A 19,104-nucleotide genomic window follows, 5' to 3' on the forward strand; every position below is an offset into this window, starting at 1 on the left:
CAACCCGTCAACGTTGAGGTTAATTATCTCGATTTCTGTAATATTTATAAAAAATTTGGCGGCAGGTAAAATATTGGTAATTTTACGAAAAATCATTTATCAGCTGACAAATTCTTGATGTCTTTCAAGGAAAGCCAGATAATTCAGCTCAACCTGTGCTTCTATTTGAGGAAACACGGTTTTCAAAGCTTCCACATTTTGACCCCTATACTTGGAATCCCTTTTAAAACATTGACGGCCACCCAGATCTTCAAGGCTATACATCAACACGTTGTCGAGTGAAAAAGATTGATTGCCAATTGCAACCACCGGTGACATGTGTGGACTTGGGTTAATAGCATCGAAAATCGAAATATCTGATCTTATCGTCAAATGTTGCATTTTGTAGAAACGTTGGGTGTAAACTGAGTTTATTGTTTCATTCATCGGAAAAAAAATATTAAGACAAAGGTTTGGCCAGATGAAATTTTGTGAAGGACACAAAACCAACAATTTTGTGGAATTCGAAAAGATCAAGGAAGAGGGACAGGAACACAAGAGAAAAACTGGGAAAGCAACAAAAAATGTTTACGGAAAAGAACAGAACATTGAATCTAGAAAATATAAAGACGAAAAATAAATTAGCAAGAAAAAAGTATGGCGAAAATATAAAGAACCTGCAAACTAATACTCATGAACTAAAAGTGTAGAACATAGTCCAGACACATATTAAAAAAAAAGGAAGATTAGCAAAATAGAAAGTGGTGTTTGAACTGTGGAATTAGCTTGAAACAATTGCCAATTAGTTTTAGTAGCTCAGTCAGCTTATTCTGTTTTCAGAGCAGAGATACATGGAATTGGGTAGTTGAAAGAAGAGCTTACAGGAACATTGGAATATTTGGTGGAGAGTGTTAACGTTTTGCTAGATAGGATTTCTAATAAAAGCGGTGGCTGAGATACTTTCTCCAGAAAGTCTTTACGAAGTGTCTCATCCGTAATTACACATTTGAACGCTTCGGACACAGTTGTGTTTAGGATATGCGCAGTTTTCAAAGTCAAATCCAGGAAAGAAAGCGGTGGTGAAGCAAGCGAGTTGATGGCTGGTAGTGTGGCCGGTAATTTTGTCATGGGGAACATCTTTGGTGGCGTTGTGGATGGCTTGTGATCATGATAGTGGTTTTTTATCTTGAAAAAAAGGAAACATAAAAATGAACAATTAGTAGAGGTGAGTAGTGCCAAATGAGCTCAAATTTTTAAAAAAATGATATAAAAATTATTCCAAAAAAACTGGCATTTCAGAAGATGGCGACTCGAGATCTCACCGTTCTAGCAATATTTTCTTTGTTGTTGTTAGGCGAGATCCGTTTCAAACGGTAACGCCCAGCACGGAACTCATCCATGAACTCTGCATGGCACTTTTTGAAATGTTTCCTCAATGAAGACGGATCAGTATAGCGTTTTATGCATTCAGGTCCCATGCATACGTATGGTTTCTAAAAAATTAATGTTATCACTTTGAATAAATTTATCTCGCTTCTTGTGATTGATATAAAAAATGTGCTAATTTCTAAAACACTTCTGATATTATGATAAATATTTTATCAGTTGACTGCTTTTTGATATCTATCACAGAATAAGAGATATGTGGGTTCAAAGTTGACTTTACCTCATCCGAATGAGTTCTGTTAACGTGTTTCGCGCAGTCAGAAGCATTAGTAAACTGCTTTCCACAGAGACTACAAGAATAGGGTTTTTCTCCGGTGTGAGTGCGAAAATGAGTTTTGAGATTTTCCTTCCGACTGTATCTTTTGTCACATACAGGAAACTGAAAGTACATTTTTCTTTGAATAATTAGCAGCTAGTTCCGACGCTTACATTGCATTCGTAGGGCTTCTCTCTAGTGTGCTTCCTCACATGTGCCAGCAAAAGGTAGAATTGAAATGGCTTTGTTTCCAGACAGCCATCCCATTTGCAGTGTTGCGCAGTCATATCCGACTCACTCATATGGGTCCTAACATGTGCGTGGAACAGCTGAAATTATATCACTGTACAGTAAACATTGATTTTCAGTCGTTTTGAGCACTATCAAAAGTTTCGATCTCGGCTGTCAAGTTTTCGACAACTTTGAAAACTTTGGAGGGTGTAAAACAGACCTTAATATTTTGTTTTCACGGAATTTTTTGAAAATTCCTAGTTTTTTCAGAAATTTGCCGAATTTCGATGGACACTTAATTTACCACGTTTTCAGTTCAAAAACGGAAAAACTGCGAATAGCCGAAAATCTGGGAATCTTCAGAAAAATTCTGTAAAGTATTAACCTAGGCCTGTTCAGAAACTTTTCAAATTTTTCAAGCTGATTGGAAACTTGACGTCCGAGCTATAGACTCTTGAAAATGCTCAAAATGGCCGCAAATCCACTGGCCAAAACTATTGGCCAAAACTATTGGCCAAAACTGTGAATATTAATTTTCTAGCAAACTCACCAATTCATCTGTAAATTGTGCTTTGCAACCATTCCACTCACAAACTCTAACTTCGCCATTCTCATTATTTATACTTTTTGTTTGTTTGGCAAATTTGTATGTGCCTGGTGGACGACCAATAAGACGTCCCTGAAAACAAAACCAAAAGGTTAATGCTAGATTTTTTATCTAATAACAAACTCACATTCTTACTGTAACGTGGGGTTTTCTGATTAATGATTGATGGCTTGACATCAGTAGGAACCACTTGATCTGGCTCATATTTGATGAAAGACTGAGATACGTCAGTTGGAAATAATTTTGTGCTCAATGATTCCATGATTTTTGAAAACTCCGAAGTCTGAGCTGGGGAATTGAATAGAGGAAGTGGAAGATTTTGGTTCAGCACATTGAATGAAGCGCCAGAAGATTCCAAATTCGTTGCTTGTGTATCACTGATTTCTTCTTTGACAGCTTCCAACTCAACTTTAGGAATTTTGAAAAGGTCCCAGCTCTGTACAAGTTGCAACGGTGATTGCATATTTGATCCGAGACCTTGGAGCTTTTCAAGCATCACATTATTGTGGCTTGTTGTAAGAAGTTGATCAACGCTCAGAAACGCATGAGGTTTCGAATAATGCGTAGGAGTACCACCCATCATAAACTGACTAGACTCCGTTGTCGGGTTCATCGGAGCGAAATCGAATGCACCAGTTGACACTGAACGATAAACTGATCAAAAACGGGTGTATGCAAAAAATTATTTGTCTGCTTGGAATCCCCAAGTGGACTATGTTTTCGAGGTTTTTGTTGAGAAAGTGGCTCATGAAAACAAAACACCCGGTCAGAAAAACAATCACATGAGTACAGACACCGAAGCAACTGGAAACACAAAATTTTGGATAGATATAAAACAGTGGGGCATAATATTTTTCAATAAGTACCGTACAACCTGTCATAAAAGGGTCTATTATCTTTGAACTTAAAATAAACCTATCTTGCTCCGTATGAAAGATAAATAAAAATATAACTAACCTTGGATTGGTGCAAAGTTTGGATTAGCAAAGTTTCCCAGGGAGAAATCTGAAACTTTAGATTATATTTTTCATGAGTTTTGCCTAGGATTACCGTTAAAAGAATTTTTACGAAGGTCAAGCCAACCGTTGTCCAGGATATTCGGTGAGTTCAAATCTGTGGGGGTGTTTGGGTCAGAATACATAGAGCCAACTGACAAGCGAGATGAGGGCGTGAAATTGTATTCGGCAACCCCTCCTATCTCAGGTGACATGGAGGTATACGAAAGTTTGGAGCCAACACCATCATTATATAACATTTTATCTGTGAATGTTTCTGGAAAGCAAGAAATTCTAATGAAAAATGTGGAGTGGGTCGACAATGTAATTTGTGAAATTCGGAGGCAGATTCATTACCATTTTCCCCGGAGAAAAAAATGCATTACTTTGTAATTTATAATCAAATTTTTAAAGGTGTCATGGCTAGATATGTGTAAACACTCTAATAGAACGCCACCCGAACTGACAAAATTGAGCCTATGTATCTCATTTTCTGTGACAGATATAAAAAATGGTCAACTAATAAAATGTTGCTGATATCAAGATAAACATTTTATTAGTTGACAACTTTTTGATATCTTTTAAATGAAGTGAGACATATAGGCTCACAGTGGATGGTCCGGATGGCGCTCTATCAGAGTGTTTACGGTATCTTGATATTCTAAGAAATGTGCCAAAAATGAAATTTTTTGATTGTACTGTTTTTGAGCAAAGATGTTCGAAACGGAACCAATAAATCCGAAAACTTTCTTTCCAACCATTTCCGGAATGTTTCCGAAACTTTTTCTCGAAATGAGAAATTTCGGATTACGGTATGTCAAAGGCGCACACAGAAAATTTCCTTGCAGAGTTGACATTGAATTTGTGAACAAATGCAGTATTCCGAAAATTCAACATTTCGAAATTCGGAATTTTTGAGATTCAAAAAATCTCCGAAAACATTTTATCGCTTACCTTACATTCTTCTTTTGGAAAACAAACCAGTTGATTTTAGGAGAACAAATGGTTTTCCGAGAAAAACTTTCACGAATATGGCCTCTAATGAAACTGGAATTTTTTCAATGAGTTTAGTTGTCTCTTTTGTGACTCACTCAAGAAATTACTACTTTCAGAACAAAACAAAAATGACTAGTACGAAAGAAAATTGGTACTAGAAAAGACGGCTCAGACAACAAAAAACGTGTAGAGTGCAAGACGAAGTGCATGAGAACATTTATCAAGAAGAAAACTGCAAGAAAAGGTTGGCTGGAATTCTGTACTACCTTTTTAGAAAACTTTTTTTGAACTCTAAAAGAATGAGTGACAAAAAACGTAAAAAGCCGTGTTTTGAATGAGAGAAAGAAATTGAAAATTGAGGAGGAGGAAACATATCATATGAGGAAAAATGAGAAAATGACATGACATATGAGTTTTTTCGCTGTAGAGCTCTCAATTAATTTGTTTGTCTTGCTCGTTATTTTTTTGTTTTTTCCTACAAACTGAAAATTCTTAAACATTCAAAAAAGTGAATGGTATGTCAACAGATACAAAAAACTGTTTACCACATTTGTGCATCGTGGCAATTAATTCTGTTGTGAGGAAAGGGGGTAAATTTGTGTTGCATGAAAAAACAAATAGATAGAAAGAATAATAATTTACCTCACAGATGAGAACGTTTGTCGTATCGGGAGGTCTTGTTTTCGGGGGTGAAAGATTGAATGGGAAGATACCGGTATGAAAAGAAAAATGGGATGTTAGTAGGAACTAAGGATAAATGAAATCAAAAATTTTAAAAAGTAGAGAGGAGGATTTTCGAAGGTTTTGGGAGCCAGATAATGGAAGATTTTTTGAGTGGGTGACGTTGTTTTAAGGCAACAGTATCTTCACAGTACTCGATTCACATATAATACTGGTCAACAAGATATGCGAAAAGGTGATTTTTAGTTGATATCCGGCACTTTCGTAATCTAGAACTCGGCGGTCAAGTGTCGAATCACTTTGTGAACTTCAGAGGGTGTAAAACAGACCGAGAATGGAAACTTTACATAAACAGAATTTTTTGAAATTTTCTAGTTTTTCAGCTATATGCTTATTTGTGAAAGACACCTGATTTTTCACGTTTTTAGTACAAAAACGTGGCAAAAATAGGCGTAATTCAAAAATCGGCGAATAGCGGAAAAACTAGGAATAATTTTCGAAAAATTCGGTGAATGTAAATTTTTCAATCTAGGTTTTTTTTTTACAACTTCCGGAGTTTTCAAACTGATCGGAGCATTGACAGCTGAGCTCGTGAAAATGGTAAAAATGATCGAAGATCAATTGGAAAATACGTTTTTTTAATATATGTATTTTGACTGCTACTGTATTTTTCAGCCAGAGATTTCAACTTTTCTAGACACTATTCGTAACAGAATTTGGATATAAATAATTTACTGAAAACCTAACCGAAAAACTAAAAAAGTCATTTAACGAGCTCTAGACTTTTGAAAATGTTCGAAATTAACTGAAAACCGACTTTTTGTATATCTTTTATATTTCTGTTTGACCGGTACTAGACCTTAGTAGCGACGCCGCACTGAAAATCTTCCACCTTTCCAAAGCGAATTATCAAAATTTTACTTTTGAAAAAATTTTAAAAGTAAGAATACACAGAAAATCTAACTAAACTATAAAACTAAAAACTAACACAAAAATCGTTTAACAAAACAAAATAATCTCTCTTCTTTTTATTAGAAGCGTGTCTACCTGTCAATTATTGGCAGCGAGACGAAAAAACTGTTTACGCTGTCATATCAAATTAAGCGCAAGTAATCAAAAAAAAAACAACAGTCAGGAAACCTGGAAAATAACATTTTTGAATAAAATTGGTAAGAAAAATTTCTGAGCAATAAATAATCGAAACCAAATATCAATTTTTCACACCTTTACAAGCGAAAAAGGTGATTTATCGAACTTGGAATTTTCTACGAACCTGTTATCAACTTTTTCTTTTCTCGTTTTTACCTCACAGAAGGAAATAGTTTTGGAGGTCAGAATTCTCCTACCATCATCGGGCAGTAGAAGATGAATGAAACACACACACACACTCAGAAGAATAATTCACACATTTGTTAAAAAAGACAATTTTGTAGTTCGTCTAGACTACCCATGCGTGTGAATGAGACCTAACAGATCAAAAAATAAATGAGCACTCTTACGAAAAAAAGCAAAAAAAAAGTGCACGCGGTTATACAAATCAGGAGATTATCTCGTGTGGTCGTAGACTGCAAATGAGATGTGTTTTGATAAAGAGGGCGTGGCTCCGAAAAAATACTCGGAAAAAAAATCTGTGGGGTGGCAATTTCCGGACAGCCCCCTATTATGATGTAATTTGGATTTTTTAACAAACTTTTTTTTATTAAAATATTTTAAGAACGGATATTGGAAAGACAATTCGAAAGGAATAAATTGAAAAAAAGGAAATTTAGGATGAAGATTTACAACAAATAGGGGAAAATGGAAAAATGGAAAAAATGACAGAAATGCGGAAGATTAAACGAGATTAAAAATTTTGTTCTTTTGGTAAAAAAGATTGTGAAACTGCCTAAATTTGGTGTCCTTTGCCTGAATCCTTCTAAATCCTAGGGGGTTTCAATTAGACAAAACGTTTTCCATAAAAGACAAGATCTGTAATGCTTTCTTCGAGACGAAGGGTCAGTGTATGACTTGTCGCAGTTTGGAGCTCCACATGCATAGGCTTTCTGGAACAAAAAGAGAATGAAAAAATAGTTCAGCGTAACTTTTTTAGCATATACAGTACAGATGGATAAGCTATATAAAACATTTTTTTAATTTTTCGTAATTTTTAGATGTTTTCAGGGATTTGAAACTCGGCTGTCAAGTTTCCGATCAATTTGAAAATGTTGGGGTGAAACAGAAACAAAATAATCATGTTTCATTCAAAATCACCTAAAATATCCTAATTGGAGACTTCTCATTAGAGCACATTTTCCTTCGGAAATTCGAATTTTTCGTTTAAAGCTGTAAACTTACTTGTAAGAAACTTGTAAGAAAATGTTGCTCAGGCAGTTAACTATCAAAAGATTGTACCAATCATTTAGATTGGTGAAAATTTGTCAAAATTATAAGAATTTGGAAAAAAAACCTGAGAATTTTTTTTGGAATTGACCAGTTTTCAGAAACTAACTGAAAACAGATGGAAAATTATAGTGATGAACACGCAATACCTGAGTAAAACAAAAAAATGTACCCGAAAAAGATTATTTGTGAAAAACACATTTTTTATATTTCCAGTACAGAAACGGGCCAAAAAGAGGTACCCTTCAGAAATCCGCGAAAAAACTGAAAAATTAGAAACTTTCGAAAAATTCTATAAACGCAAAGTTTTCAATCTAGGTCTCTTTTACACTCTCCAAAATTTTGAAAGTGATCGAAAGCTCGACATCCGAACTACAAACTTCTCAAAAGGACCGAAAATCAAATGAAACTGAACTCACTTTACCCGAATGGACATATTTTTTGTGGCTCACACAATCAGACCGAGTTGTGAATTTCTTCTCACAAAAACCGCAGCTATGTGGTTTCTCTCCGGTGTGAATCAACTGATGAGTTTTCAAGCTTTGCATCCGCAGATAGGCTTTGTTGCATCCAGGTTCCTGTAATTCTACCCAAAAGTCAAGTTTTTTCAATTGAAAAATTATTAAACCTTGCAACGGAACGGCTGCTCGTTAGTGTGACCTCGAACATGACATGCAAGTTTGTACACCGCATCAAACGGCATTTCACGAGTGCAGCCTTTCCAGAGACAATTCTTGGGACCTTGATTTTCTTTGAGAATATGAAGTCTCACGTGCTCAAAGAATATCAATGGTTCATTGAACATTTTCCCACAAGAATCCCATCGACAAATCAGTTTTTCGTTATTTTCGGTTTTTCTCATCAAGCAACTAGATTTTTCGTAAGTTCCTGGAGGGCGGCCAACTCTTGGTTTCTGAAAAAAAGTTTCAAATGATTTTCGCATATTTTCAACATGTGGTACCTTATTATTGGGTTTTCGATTTTTTGATGGCTCTCGTCTATTTTCCAAAATTTTGTCCGGCTGAATTGTACAGGAATGGGGATGATGGTTTTCCGTAACGGCAAGATCTTGAATTTGAGTTTCGTCTTCCTCGAGGAACTTGATATCATTCAGATCTTGATATATCGGTGAGGCTAAATAACTAAATTTTCTAATCACCTTAAAATTTCTAGATTCACTAACCATTATATCCATCAAAAGTCGTACCTGGAGCATTGCTAAGATATGATGAATGCAGTACAACATCAGATGTTTGGTATGATACGCGTCCATTGTCGAACAAAGACTGCATTTCATCTGAATAGGAAATTTCACAAAAAATTTTATAGAGTCTGGCTAGGCCGGTCCCTGGTTGGACAAAGGCATTTTTTAAAAAGCGCTGCCCGTATGCTTCATTATTGCAAAACTTCAAAAATTCCAACTTACCCATACTGGAAGCCATGGGACTCATCGCTGAATACTCCATTAGTGGAGACCTTGGATTACTGGGAAACAGCGGTTCATATTGGAGTGGGCTCACTGGAGCCAAGAACGGTGGGGATTCTGGACGAATGAATTCATTGAGAGTGGTGTTTGGTGTAACACCCGTAAATCGGTTTATAATGTTCCAGAACATTCTGGAACACTTTCCTTTAGGGATGAATTCTGAAAAACTACATATTAAAACTATAATTTACAACACCAAGTTATGATATTAAATTCATTTGAAAAGGTATTTTTTACAGTAACATATCATAGGATAACAAATACCGCAACACTGTCAGAAACGTCTCGACAACAATATCTAAACTGTTTTTGCGTTTTTTCAACCTCTTATCTATCTGCCAAAGTGTTTACGCTATCAAATAACGTTCCCCAATAAAAAAAGAAGCGACCAAAAAAACCAAAAAACGTTGCAAATCATTATCTTGAACTGAATATAATTTGTTTGAGTTTTATTTGAAAGCTTTTATCAGTATAAATGGCATCGATTGAAAAATGACGTAGCTACCAGTATTGTAGATAAGCCACATTCGCAGTGAATGTGGTATTGCACTTTCATGGAAATTTCAAAAGAATGAATGAGTTTGACTGATTACACGAGGTGGTGTAGCATGCGAACAAAACGCAACATTTGCGATTCCTTTTTTTCGAAAATTACGATTTAGTTGGCAAAACTTGTTAATCCGTTTTGAACAAAAAAAAAACGGCTATATCAGTTTTTCCAAACTTTTTACGAATTCAATTTTTTACGAATTCACTAGATCAGAGATTGAGAAATTTTCAAGTTCTAAAATACCAGTTCCAAAAATTCTGAAATTTTAATCACAGTATTTTCTCTAATAGACGCCCATGGGCTTCTATTAGAGGTGGGCTTCAATTATAGGGTGGGCTTCAATTTTTCAAGGACCAATTTTCAAAAAAATGCTCGTTCAAAAAATTAGAAATTTGACAATTCAGAAGTTAAGAATTCTGAACTTCGGTGTTTTTTTTCAAATTCGGAGTTTTCATTCTGCAATTCTAAACTCCGAAATTTCGAATTTCTGAAATTCTGAGATTCCAGAATCTCAAAATTCCAAATTAAAGAATTCTGTAGATCAGAGATTGAGAAATTTTCAAGTTCTAAAATACCAGTTCCAAAAATTCTGAAATTTTAATCACAGTATTTTCTCTAATAGACGCCCATGGGCTTCTATTAGAGGTGGGCTTCAATTATAGGGTGGGCTTCAATTTTTCAAGGACCAATTTTCAAAAAAATGCTCGTTCAAAAAATTAGAAATTTGACAATTCAGAAGTTAAGAATTCTGAACTTCGGTGTTTTTTTTCAAATTCGGAGTTTTCATTCTGCAATTCTAAACTCCGAAATTTCGAATTTCTGAAATTCTGAGATTCCAGAATCTCAAAATTCCAAATTAAAGAATTCTGTAGATCAGAGATTGAGAAATTTTCAAGTTCTAAAATACCAGTTCCAAAAATTCTGAAATTTTAATCACAGTATTTTCTCTAATAGACGCCCATGGGCTTCTATTAGAGGGTGGGCTTCTATTTTTCGAAGCACCTCGCGGGGTGAGCCTCTATCAGAGGTAGGAAAAGAACATATTTTTTAAACATATCCAAAAAGAACATATTTTTTATTTTTTTTTCATTTCTAAATTTATTTTCAAAAACGTTTTTTTTTGAATTTTAGAGGATCCAAACTTTTTTATTTCGGAGAAGTAAATCAACTTAGAAAAATATACTGGTTTAGTAAAAAAGGATAAATGAACCCCACATTGAAAAGAAAATAATAATCAGCGGCTAGAAAATTGAGTAGCATTAAATCATGAAATTGGCTATTCTTGGTTAAAAATTTAGTGCTTGGAGCTGTAGAAAAGTGGTATGCATATTTTTCTTGTGTTCCTTCATTTGAAGGCTCCTTTAGTATATAAGGAATATGGTTCACAAATTCGATGGTGTTTCCTACGTGATGATGGGTCACTGTACACTTTCGAGCAATTTGGAGCTTCGCAAGGAAATCTTTTCTGGAAAACCTCTATTTTGATAGATCCTATTTTTTTTAACTCACTTTGCCAGAACACACGCGTTGTTCGTGTTTGAAACGGTCTGAGGAATCATGAAACGATCTACCACACGTTTCGCAAGAGTATGGTTTTTCTCCAGTGTGAAGTCGCATGTGGATTTTTAATCTATCTTTTCGAGAGTACGCTTTGAGGCATCCAGGCCACTGAAAGTTGTTAAATTAAAATTTCAGTACTCCGAAATTAGTTACATCACATGCAAACGGCCGTTCGTTGGTGTGAGATCGAGCATGAATAATAATTTCACAGTTTGTGTTGAACGGAAGCATACATCCCTCCCACAAACACATTTTATACAAGTCTCCCTCAACGATCACATGTTTTTGAACGTGTCTGTAGAATGCCTGAAAAAACGAATCTATAATTGATTATAAAAAATTTATCAACCAACATTTGTGCTTGTGAATCTCCTCCCGCAATGATCCCATCGGCAAACTATCACCGTATCACTGGCTCTCTCTGGCCGTAGTATTTTATCAGAAAATGTCCGGCTGTCTGTTTTGTATCGATTCACTTTGGTCTAAAAAAATACCAGTTCAAATAACTACCGTATATCATTGCCGACCTTCACTTTGGGCTGAACAGCATTGCCATCTGTCATAAATGTATTATCGGGTCCCTCAATCAAATTTGTAGGTTCTCCTGTTACGCTGTGATTTGGTATCAATGTTGGCAACGATTGCAATAAATCTTCCTGCTGCCCTAAAAAACAGTTATCATTCAAAAGATAAAAATTCCGGATTTTTGACAGAAGACAGGGCAAGAAAAAAAAAAGATTTTTAACCCACTTACCTGGATTTACATCTGCAGCCATTGGATATTGTTGATAATTATATGGATGAAATAGATAGGGATCATCTGAAAAATTCCGTATTTCGTTTCCACAGAAATTGAGCTTACTCATATGCGGATTTATTGGAGCTGCATGGTTATAACCATTCATTTCAATATTTGTAGAATAAGAGTAGGGCACCGCTGGCATTGGTGGAGAGTATTGAGATACACTTGCACAATTCTGATATGCAGGGTTTTGATATGAATGGTTAACATCATGGGTTAATTGAAAATCGGACCATTCATTTCTCATATCCCGTAACATTTGAGATTCTGTATTGGTAGAGATTGAGAACTGTTTTGATAAGCGAAAAAGAAAATAAACTATTTTCTGACACATGAAACATTCATCTTCATTGTAGATGGAGTAAAAAACTTATTTTAAAAATTTGAAACAAAAATGAGTGATCATCGTTGAAAAGACATTGTCAGTCGCTTAGTATGAAAAAAATCGAACCGTTCTCAAGGTCAATCTAAAAAAGGAGAGAAACACAAGCAAGACACAGATAAAAGACACTGTGGGGTGAAAAAAATTGGACGATGAGAGACGTGGAATGCGACAATAGCGAATGTACTGTCGCTACGTAAAAGGACAAACGAAGAAATCGTTTAAGAAATATGATACTCGTTTAAAAAGAGAGGAATGGAGAGTGTTTGATATTTTCTTTCGGCATTGTTGATAATTCTAGATCAAAGTATTGATTTTACAAACTACATTCGCGTCGAGAAGATTTTCAAAATTTTTATCAACTTTACTTATCAGAAAAAAAATGTTCGAACAAGCTAACACACCTATTGCAAGTCGGACAAGACCCAAGTTTTTGATAAAATGTTGGTGTTTATGATAACTACTTTCGTAATTGACATATTTTCATATCTTCTATACGAACAGAGATAATTGACCTCAAAAGAGCAAGAATGGAGTATTTTGAGCATTCGCAGTAGGTTGTAAATAATTCAGTTTATACTACATTTCAATTTTGAATTTAGTAAGAAAAAAAAGAAATCGTTATCTCAATTTTAGTGAAAAATATTAGGGAACTATCCGCTGAATGAATTTGGTAATATTACGACAAATTTTCATTAAATGACATACTTTTCCTGTTTTGCATGGGAACCTCAGATAATGAAATATTAATGATTTAGAAATGAAGCAACTACCCGAATCATGTCTCAACTAGACATACATATAATCACTTTTATTATGAAACAAGGAGAATTTCATTGCATTTCAATAGAGTTGTTGACATCAGATTCTTCTCGCTCCTTTCGTGAGTTATACATTCTTTTCCAGAGACAAGTTTTCAAATGTTTCTCGAAGGGTGCAAACGATTTATACGATTTCATACATCCAAATGCGTCACATTTGTATCTTTTCTGAAAATATTTATAACCTGAATGTGGCCAATACGAAAAATCTTACGCCTTCTGAATTTGAATGGTTTTCATGCTCTGTGTGTGGAAGGTATTGCGAACAGGTATTGCTATTCGCTATATCTTCTTTGTCGGCACAAAGTTGTCTAGTATAAGCGCAATTATGATATCTGATTTTCTTCTTGAACAAAAACGTTTTGTTACATCCTGGTTTCTGAAAAAGTTTTTTCTTTGGTTTGTCGACAAATTTTATTATCTTACATCACATTGAATTATCTTATAATTTGTGTGGGTCCAAACATGGCCTTCAAGCAGTTCGATTGAATTAAATGGAGATGTGTGCGAACAACCTTCCCACAGGCAAAATCGATTGACCCGCCTACCAACACAATGTTTCTTGATGTGTGTGAAAAATTCCTGAAAAGTGACTTATATTTCTATTAATCAATTTTAACATATTTGCGAAAAATGTTGAAATCCCGGCCCTATCCCGGCCCCCGGACAGGAAATCCCGGCCCCCCGGACAGGAATTTTTTTTGCCAAAATTTTTCAAAAAAAAAACTTTTTTTTTTGATAAATGTTTTAAATTTTTTAAACAAAAAAAGCTAGTTTTTTGAGAGAAAAATGTTATTTTGCTTCAAAGATGCAATTTTCAGTCCGATCCTATCTCAGGAAAAAGTCAGCAAAAACTATATTTAAAATTTTAGTTTAAGCATTGAAATCCCGGGCAGGGCCTTGGCCAACTTTTTGAAGGCCCGGCCCGGCTCGTTGCAAGTATGAATTTTTATGTATAAAAAACTTACCGCATCCGTCTCAAATAATTTACCGCACCTCAACCAATGACATTCTATCATCACCCATCTGTTTTCCTCGACTTCTGGTGTTGGTGACACTATTGTACTGGATGAACCTGGTTGACAATCCGTTAGCGTTTGCTGAATGAATATTTTAATTTTCAAAACAATTATATTGGTTCAAACCTTGTTTGTACTATTTGAGCCATTTAAAGTAAATTTGTTTGTAAAATTGACTTGCAAATTGGGCGAAACGGCTAGTTGATTGCTGTCCGAAAGTTCGATTTCTTGAAGATCTTCTTGAAAGTTTGTTTGTTCCTGTTTCTCATCGTTGAGATTGAAGTCCTCCGCAGTCAGAACATTTACTGAGTAGCAAGTTTTTGGTTTTCCAATGTTGGAACTGAGCTCTCCTTCACTCGTATTCAAATGCGAGCTCGTATTACACGCGTTTTCGGTGAACGCCCAAAAACAGTCTGAAAACGTCAACTAACCATATAACTGATAAGTTAGGTTTCTGATTTTAAATTGCAAAAGTTGCAGAAGAAGCCTTATCTTTTTTTGTATCTATAGATAAAGTTTCTCTAACTTTTTAAAACCTTTGCGCCCTGTACTCACCATCAGTTCCGTTGTCTGTACAGTCTGGAAGTTGCTCATTGGGTGAAAACAGTGACAATTCTTCTGAAACGAGAACAACTTAATTTTAGTCAGAGAAAAACAAAATTCAGACTCACCCGTAGGTAGATTATCTGGACTCTTCCTGAAATAATCCATAGCTTCAAATGTGGTGTCTAAAGAACACATTGAACCGAAAGGCTCTGGTGATGTTGAAGGAGGCGAATCTATACGATTGTACTCGTTAAGAGTTGTGTGTGGTGTGATGCGGAATCCGGATAAATCCTTTCTTGTTATCCATGACATTTTGTGAGAGTACATGAACGGCGACAGTCAGATTTTGGTCTGAAATAGAACAATGATTAGGAAAAAAGCGAGTAATATTGAAAACGTCTAGTTTTGCAAAAAAATGCAGCGAGAGAAGTGAAGGAAAAAATAAGAAAATACCCAAGATATATTACTGCATCAGAACACATAGGATTTGCACTAAATCGATAGGCCGAAAGCAGAGAGGAAGGAAAAAGTAATCACATGCGTGTTTTATGTAATATGGGAGATTTACTCATACACATACGTTTTCTTGTCTATAATCGGCCGATAACCCAAAACAAAATACTAGGTTTCAAAAGCAAGCATGAAGTATTTTATTAGAAAACTTTGGAGAAAAATTTTCTGAAAAATAAAGCTAAAAAAGAATTTTGTTTAGTAGTGACAAACTAATATCCTAGGAGATGTCTGCTATGTGCACGAGGAGTAGAGCAAAGTACAATCCACCTGGGGATGGCAGACAGAGTGAATATAGGAAAACAAAATATTCCAAAGAGTATATATCAAACCTTCCAATGAAGCAAAAAGTCCAACCATGTGAATTTTCACATAGACAGGAAACTCTAGAAAGCGGAGATGAACTTTTTTCGAGTATTATAACAGCACGCTAGGTGGGGTACTTATTGAGTCGGAAGTGAGAGCTTATCGAAAAGTTGAAGTTGGATCTGAAAAATAGAATGTTCTGGAGAATGGACTTTTTAAATTTAAAGCGAAAACTTTCTCTCGTTGGCGCCTTGCGAACCAATAGCTCTGGGGCCGTATTCATGAACATTTACTTTTGTAAATCATTTACACTCAAAAATCAAATGAAAAACGTGAAAGTTTAAAAGAAAATCATTTACTTTTTGGTAAATACCCCTCTTTTTGGTAATTAGGGGTACTAATTTCGTTTGCTGTTTACAACCACTTCTTGAAACTTTTCATTCCAAAAAAAATTATGTATGGAAAGAATAGTACTGTAACATCGATATTATCTAACTTTGAACACATATTTCGTTTCTGTTCAACTTGATAATCATGACTTTTAATACAAATGACATGAATGGATAGAGCATTCAATTTAAAGTAATGTTTCAAAAAATGAACATTTTTCAGTTTAAAGTAGTTGAGAAATCCTAGTCCAAAGTCGTTTTCCTATCTAAAACAGGAAAACTATTTACAAATGAGAAAAAGATTTTCAGTACATTTTCACGCTTCCATTCATTTTTTAGTAAATGATTCAGTTGATTTTTTGAGTGATTTACAAAAGTAAATTTCATGAATACGGCCCCTGATCATCCTAGAAAAAATTGGCTCTAGTTGGTTATTTTGGATTTTAAAGAAATTTTTGGATTAAAAAAAAATTTTTGGATTTAAAAAAAAATTTGGATTTTAAAGAAATTGAACCCTGTATTTTCTTATAGCTTTAATTGCTGTAACAAGCATTCGAACAGCAGTTTTGACTTGGTTTTCAGGCGTTCATTTAAATTTTAAGATCTTTTTTTTGAAAATTTTATACGTTTTATCGGAATCAATAATCAGTTTTACTTTTTATTTCTTTCATCACACGAGTACATTTGACGTTATCAGGAAAACAGTGAAGAGGAAGAAAGTGATAAATAATGATAACTACATTTCATGAAAACCAAAAAATCATGATCTCATCCACGACCCGCTCCTTTTCCTGCTCTTCCTGCTTTTTGAACTGCTTCTCGGCCTGATGGTGCTCGCACTGCTCTTTCTGCTGCTTCTTGAGCTACTTCTTGAGCTGCTCCTCTGCCTTCTCCTCGACGAGATCCGTCTGATGTTCCTTGAGCTGCTGCTTGAGATGCTCCACTGCCATCTCCTCGTCGTGATCCTCGGCGTGATCCGTCAGATATTTCTTGGGCTGCTGTTTATGCTCCACTGCCATCTCCTCGTCGTGATCGTCGGCGTGTTCCGTCTGATGTTCCTTGAGCTGATGCTTGGAATGCTCCTTGAACATCTACTCGGGTTGCTCCTTTCGTCGACCCTCTGATTGATGATCCAGTTGATCCTCTCGTCGATGTTTTTGACGATCCTCTTGAAGCTCCTTTAGATGCCTTCCTTGTTGAACCTTGGGAAGATTCCCCAGCCGACCCATTTGTGGATACTTTTGACGATCCTCTTGCAGCCTTTTTTGGTGACTTTCTTGTTGATCGGGACGGTTCTCCAGGCGAACCTTGCGTCGATACTTTGTTCGATCCTCTGGATTCTTTTTTTGTCGACCCACTTGTTGATCCTCGAAGTGATCCACTCGTGGAGCCTCCTGTAGCACCAGTAGCACCTTCCCACTTACCGTATCATTTGCTTTATGGTCACACGGGCTCCGGTACAAGAGGAAAATTTCCAAAAAAGTCCCAATTGGAGAGATCTATCCTTGACGAGGCTCATCGAGACACTGGTGCAGACGGGACACTGTCGTTCGTTCGGAATTAGAGAGTACCTGGAGCAAAACGATTTATTGAATAAAAATTCATTTAACTCCCCTAGCCAAGAAATCCAGAGCGAGCTGGTCAGAATCCGGCTGTCCATCTGCCGCTCCGATGTAGGTCCCAATATTTTGTGAATTGAGTTCCTCAAGGTCAAGGATTTTCTCCACGGGTTCGACGTCAGATGGGTGCACTATGTAGTAGCGTTGAGGTCTTCCAGCAGAAGCAGTTGCTGTGAACAGCAAGAGCACAATGAAAATAATCATGGTAGGGTTGGGAAGTGTCATGAAAACTGTCATGAAAACTGAAAAACTGAAAATGTCAAAAAAACTGAAAATGTCATGAAAACTGAAAAAAAAACGCCATTGCAGTATCATTATATATCCCATTCTGCAGTCTTTCTGGCGCCTCTGAATATCACTCGTGCCAAGCAATCGGTTGGCACGGCAATATAATTTCACCACGATTTTTCTGATAAAGATTACACAATAAACTGTACTCGTACCAAGTAATCGGCTGACACCGAAAAAGAGGTTAGCAACAATTTTTCTGTTAAGGGTTTACACGAACAAATGTACTCGTGCCGAGTAATTGGCTGGCACGAAAAGAGAATTTTCCTGATAAAAATATGAAAAGCCAAGTTCACAGGGGCACGGCCAATCCTATAAATAAGAAACTACAAACAATTGGAATCACAAAGAGTCTACTATGATTTTTTCATCATTCATCTGTTTATTCATCTTATGTTAGCAAGTTGTTGTTTTGACAACAGTTTGCAACGAGTTCCTTTGCATCATCTTGCAAAGCATGCTGGGACCGCTTCAGATTTCACCAACGTTCTCTCGTGGCTCACAGGATTCAACAATAATGCCCAAAAAATGCCCAAAGAAACCAGGATTCTACTGTAATGTTTATGAATTTATTAGTCAATCGACATTTTCCAGATCCAATCAACTTCTCACTATGTAGCAAAAGGTTCTGCACATTTCCCAGTTGTGGTAAATGGATCCAACTTAGTCCATACTGAACCAATCTACCTAACCGTAGGTTCCGAAATCATCATTGACGTTTCACTGGAAACAAGGTAGACTTTCATGTTTTTTAAAATATTAAGTTTAATTTAGATTCGATATATATTTACATACGAGTTAAACTGGACACCGAGAAACGATTCATTTCTTCATGTCGATGAGAGAAGAAAACAATGTTAGTTTCAAAAAATGTAACTTTCAAATTAATTGTGATTTTAGCTCATTGTTTTCAATTCTTTCTTTGACTCTCATTGGGACAATGAGGAAAGAAGGTTTCTTCCACGCACACAACAACCGTTTCGGATAAAAATCACTACCTCCGAAACCGATTTTAAGGTGAACATATCATACATAAACACATTCTCGTAATATATTTTCAGTGTGATGTTGGAGAAGGGTGGGTAATTGATTTTAACGAATGATAAGAACGATAAAATTTTTTAACTTTTTAAAAATTGGTATTTCCTACAATCGTTGATAAATAAAACACTTGTACTTGTACTGTTTCAAAAAAAACCATTGTTCCGCTTATTCGGGCATGATCTCGTTATATTTCTCTAAAATCCAAAAATTTC

The 19,104-nt window shown here is 35.6% G+C and overlaps 5 protein-coding genes across 5 annotated transcripts; all 5 read right to left on the reverse strand.

Annotated features, from left to right (window-relative positions):
* Positions 1–804: 804 nt before the first annotated feature.
* CBG07477 lies at positions 805–3,774 on the reverse strand (the record flags this gene model as incomplete). Its single annotated transcript, XM_045240553.1, has 8 exons — positions 805–1,164; positions 1,302–1,472; positions 1,646–1,804; positions 1,855–2,010; positions 2,463–2,591; positions 2,647–3,161; positions 3,477–3,524; positions 3,570–3,774. The coding sequence occupies 8 exons, from the start codon at positions 3,772–3,774 to the stop codon at positions 805–807; spliced, it is 1,743 nt and encodes a 580-aa protein (XP_045093519.1).
* A 3,339-nt stretch (positions 3,775–7,113) lies between these two features.
* CBG07476 lies at positions 7,114–9,186 on the reverse strand (the record flags this gene model as incomplete). Its single annotated transcript, XM_002645737.1, has 6 exons — positions 7,114–7,233; positions 7,990–8,148; positions 8,199–8,483; positions 8,532–8,704; positions 8,754–8,867; positions 8,997–9,186. 6 exons carry the CDS (start codon positions 9,184–9,186, stop codon positions 7,114–7,116), a joined length of 1,041 nt encoding a protein of 346 aa, XP_002645783.1.
* A 1,765-nt stretch (positions 9,187–10,951) lies between these two features.
* On the reverse strand, positions 10,952–12,227 carry CBG07475 (the record flags this gene model as incomplete). Its single annotated transcript, XM_002645736.2, has 7 exons — positions 10,952–11,071; positions 11,116–11,274; positions 11,320–11,472; positions 11,520–11,648; positions 11,694–11,830; positions 11,921–11,986; positions 12,029–12,227. The coding sequence occupies 7 exons, from the start codon at positions 12,225–12,227 to the stop codon at positions 10,952–10,954; spliced, it is 963 nt and encodes a 320-aa protein (XP_002645782.2).
* A 956-nt stretch (positions 12,228–13,183) lies between these two features.
* Positions 13,184–15,048, reverse strand: CBG07474 (the record flags this gene model as incomplete). The annotated part of the gene is made up of 7 exons (XM_002645735.1): positions 13,184–13,339; positions 13,386–13,550; positions 13,598–13,753; positions 14,140–14,271; positions 14,317–14,603; positions 14,746–14,808; positions 14,862–15,048. 7 exons carry the CDS (start codon positions 15,046–15,048, stop codon positions 13,184–13,186), a joined length of 1,146 nt encoding a protein of 381 aa, XP_002645781.1.
* Positions 15,049–16,709: 1,661 nt separating this feature from the next.
* CBG07473 lies at positions 16,710–18,558 on the reverse strand (the record flags this gene model as incomplete). Its single annotated transcript, XM_045240554.1, has 3 exons — positions 16,710–16,906; positions 16,955–17,274; positions 18,536–18,558. 3 exons carry the CDS (start codon positions 18,556–18,558, stop codon positions 16,710–16,712), a joined length of 540 nt encoding a protein of 179 aa, XP_045093520.1.
* Between the last annotated feature and the right edge of the window lie 546 nt (positions 18,559–19,104).

This window comes from Caenorhabditis briggsae (assembly GCF_000004555.2).
Source record: "Caenorhabditis briggsae complete genome, chrX, whole genome shotgun sequence".
NCBI lineage: Eukaryota > Metazoa > Nematoda > Chromadorea > Rhabditida > Rhabditidae > Caenorhabditis > Caenorhabditis briggsae.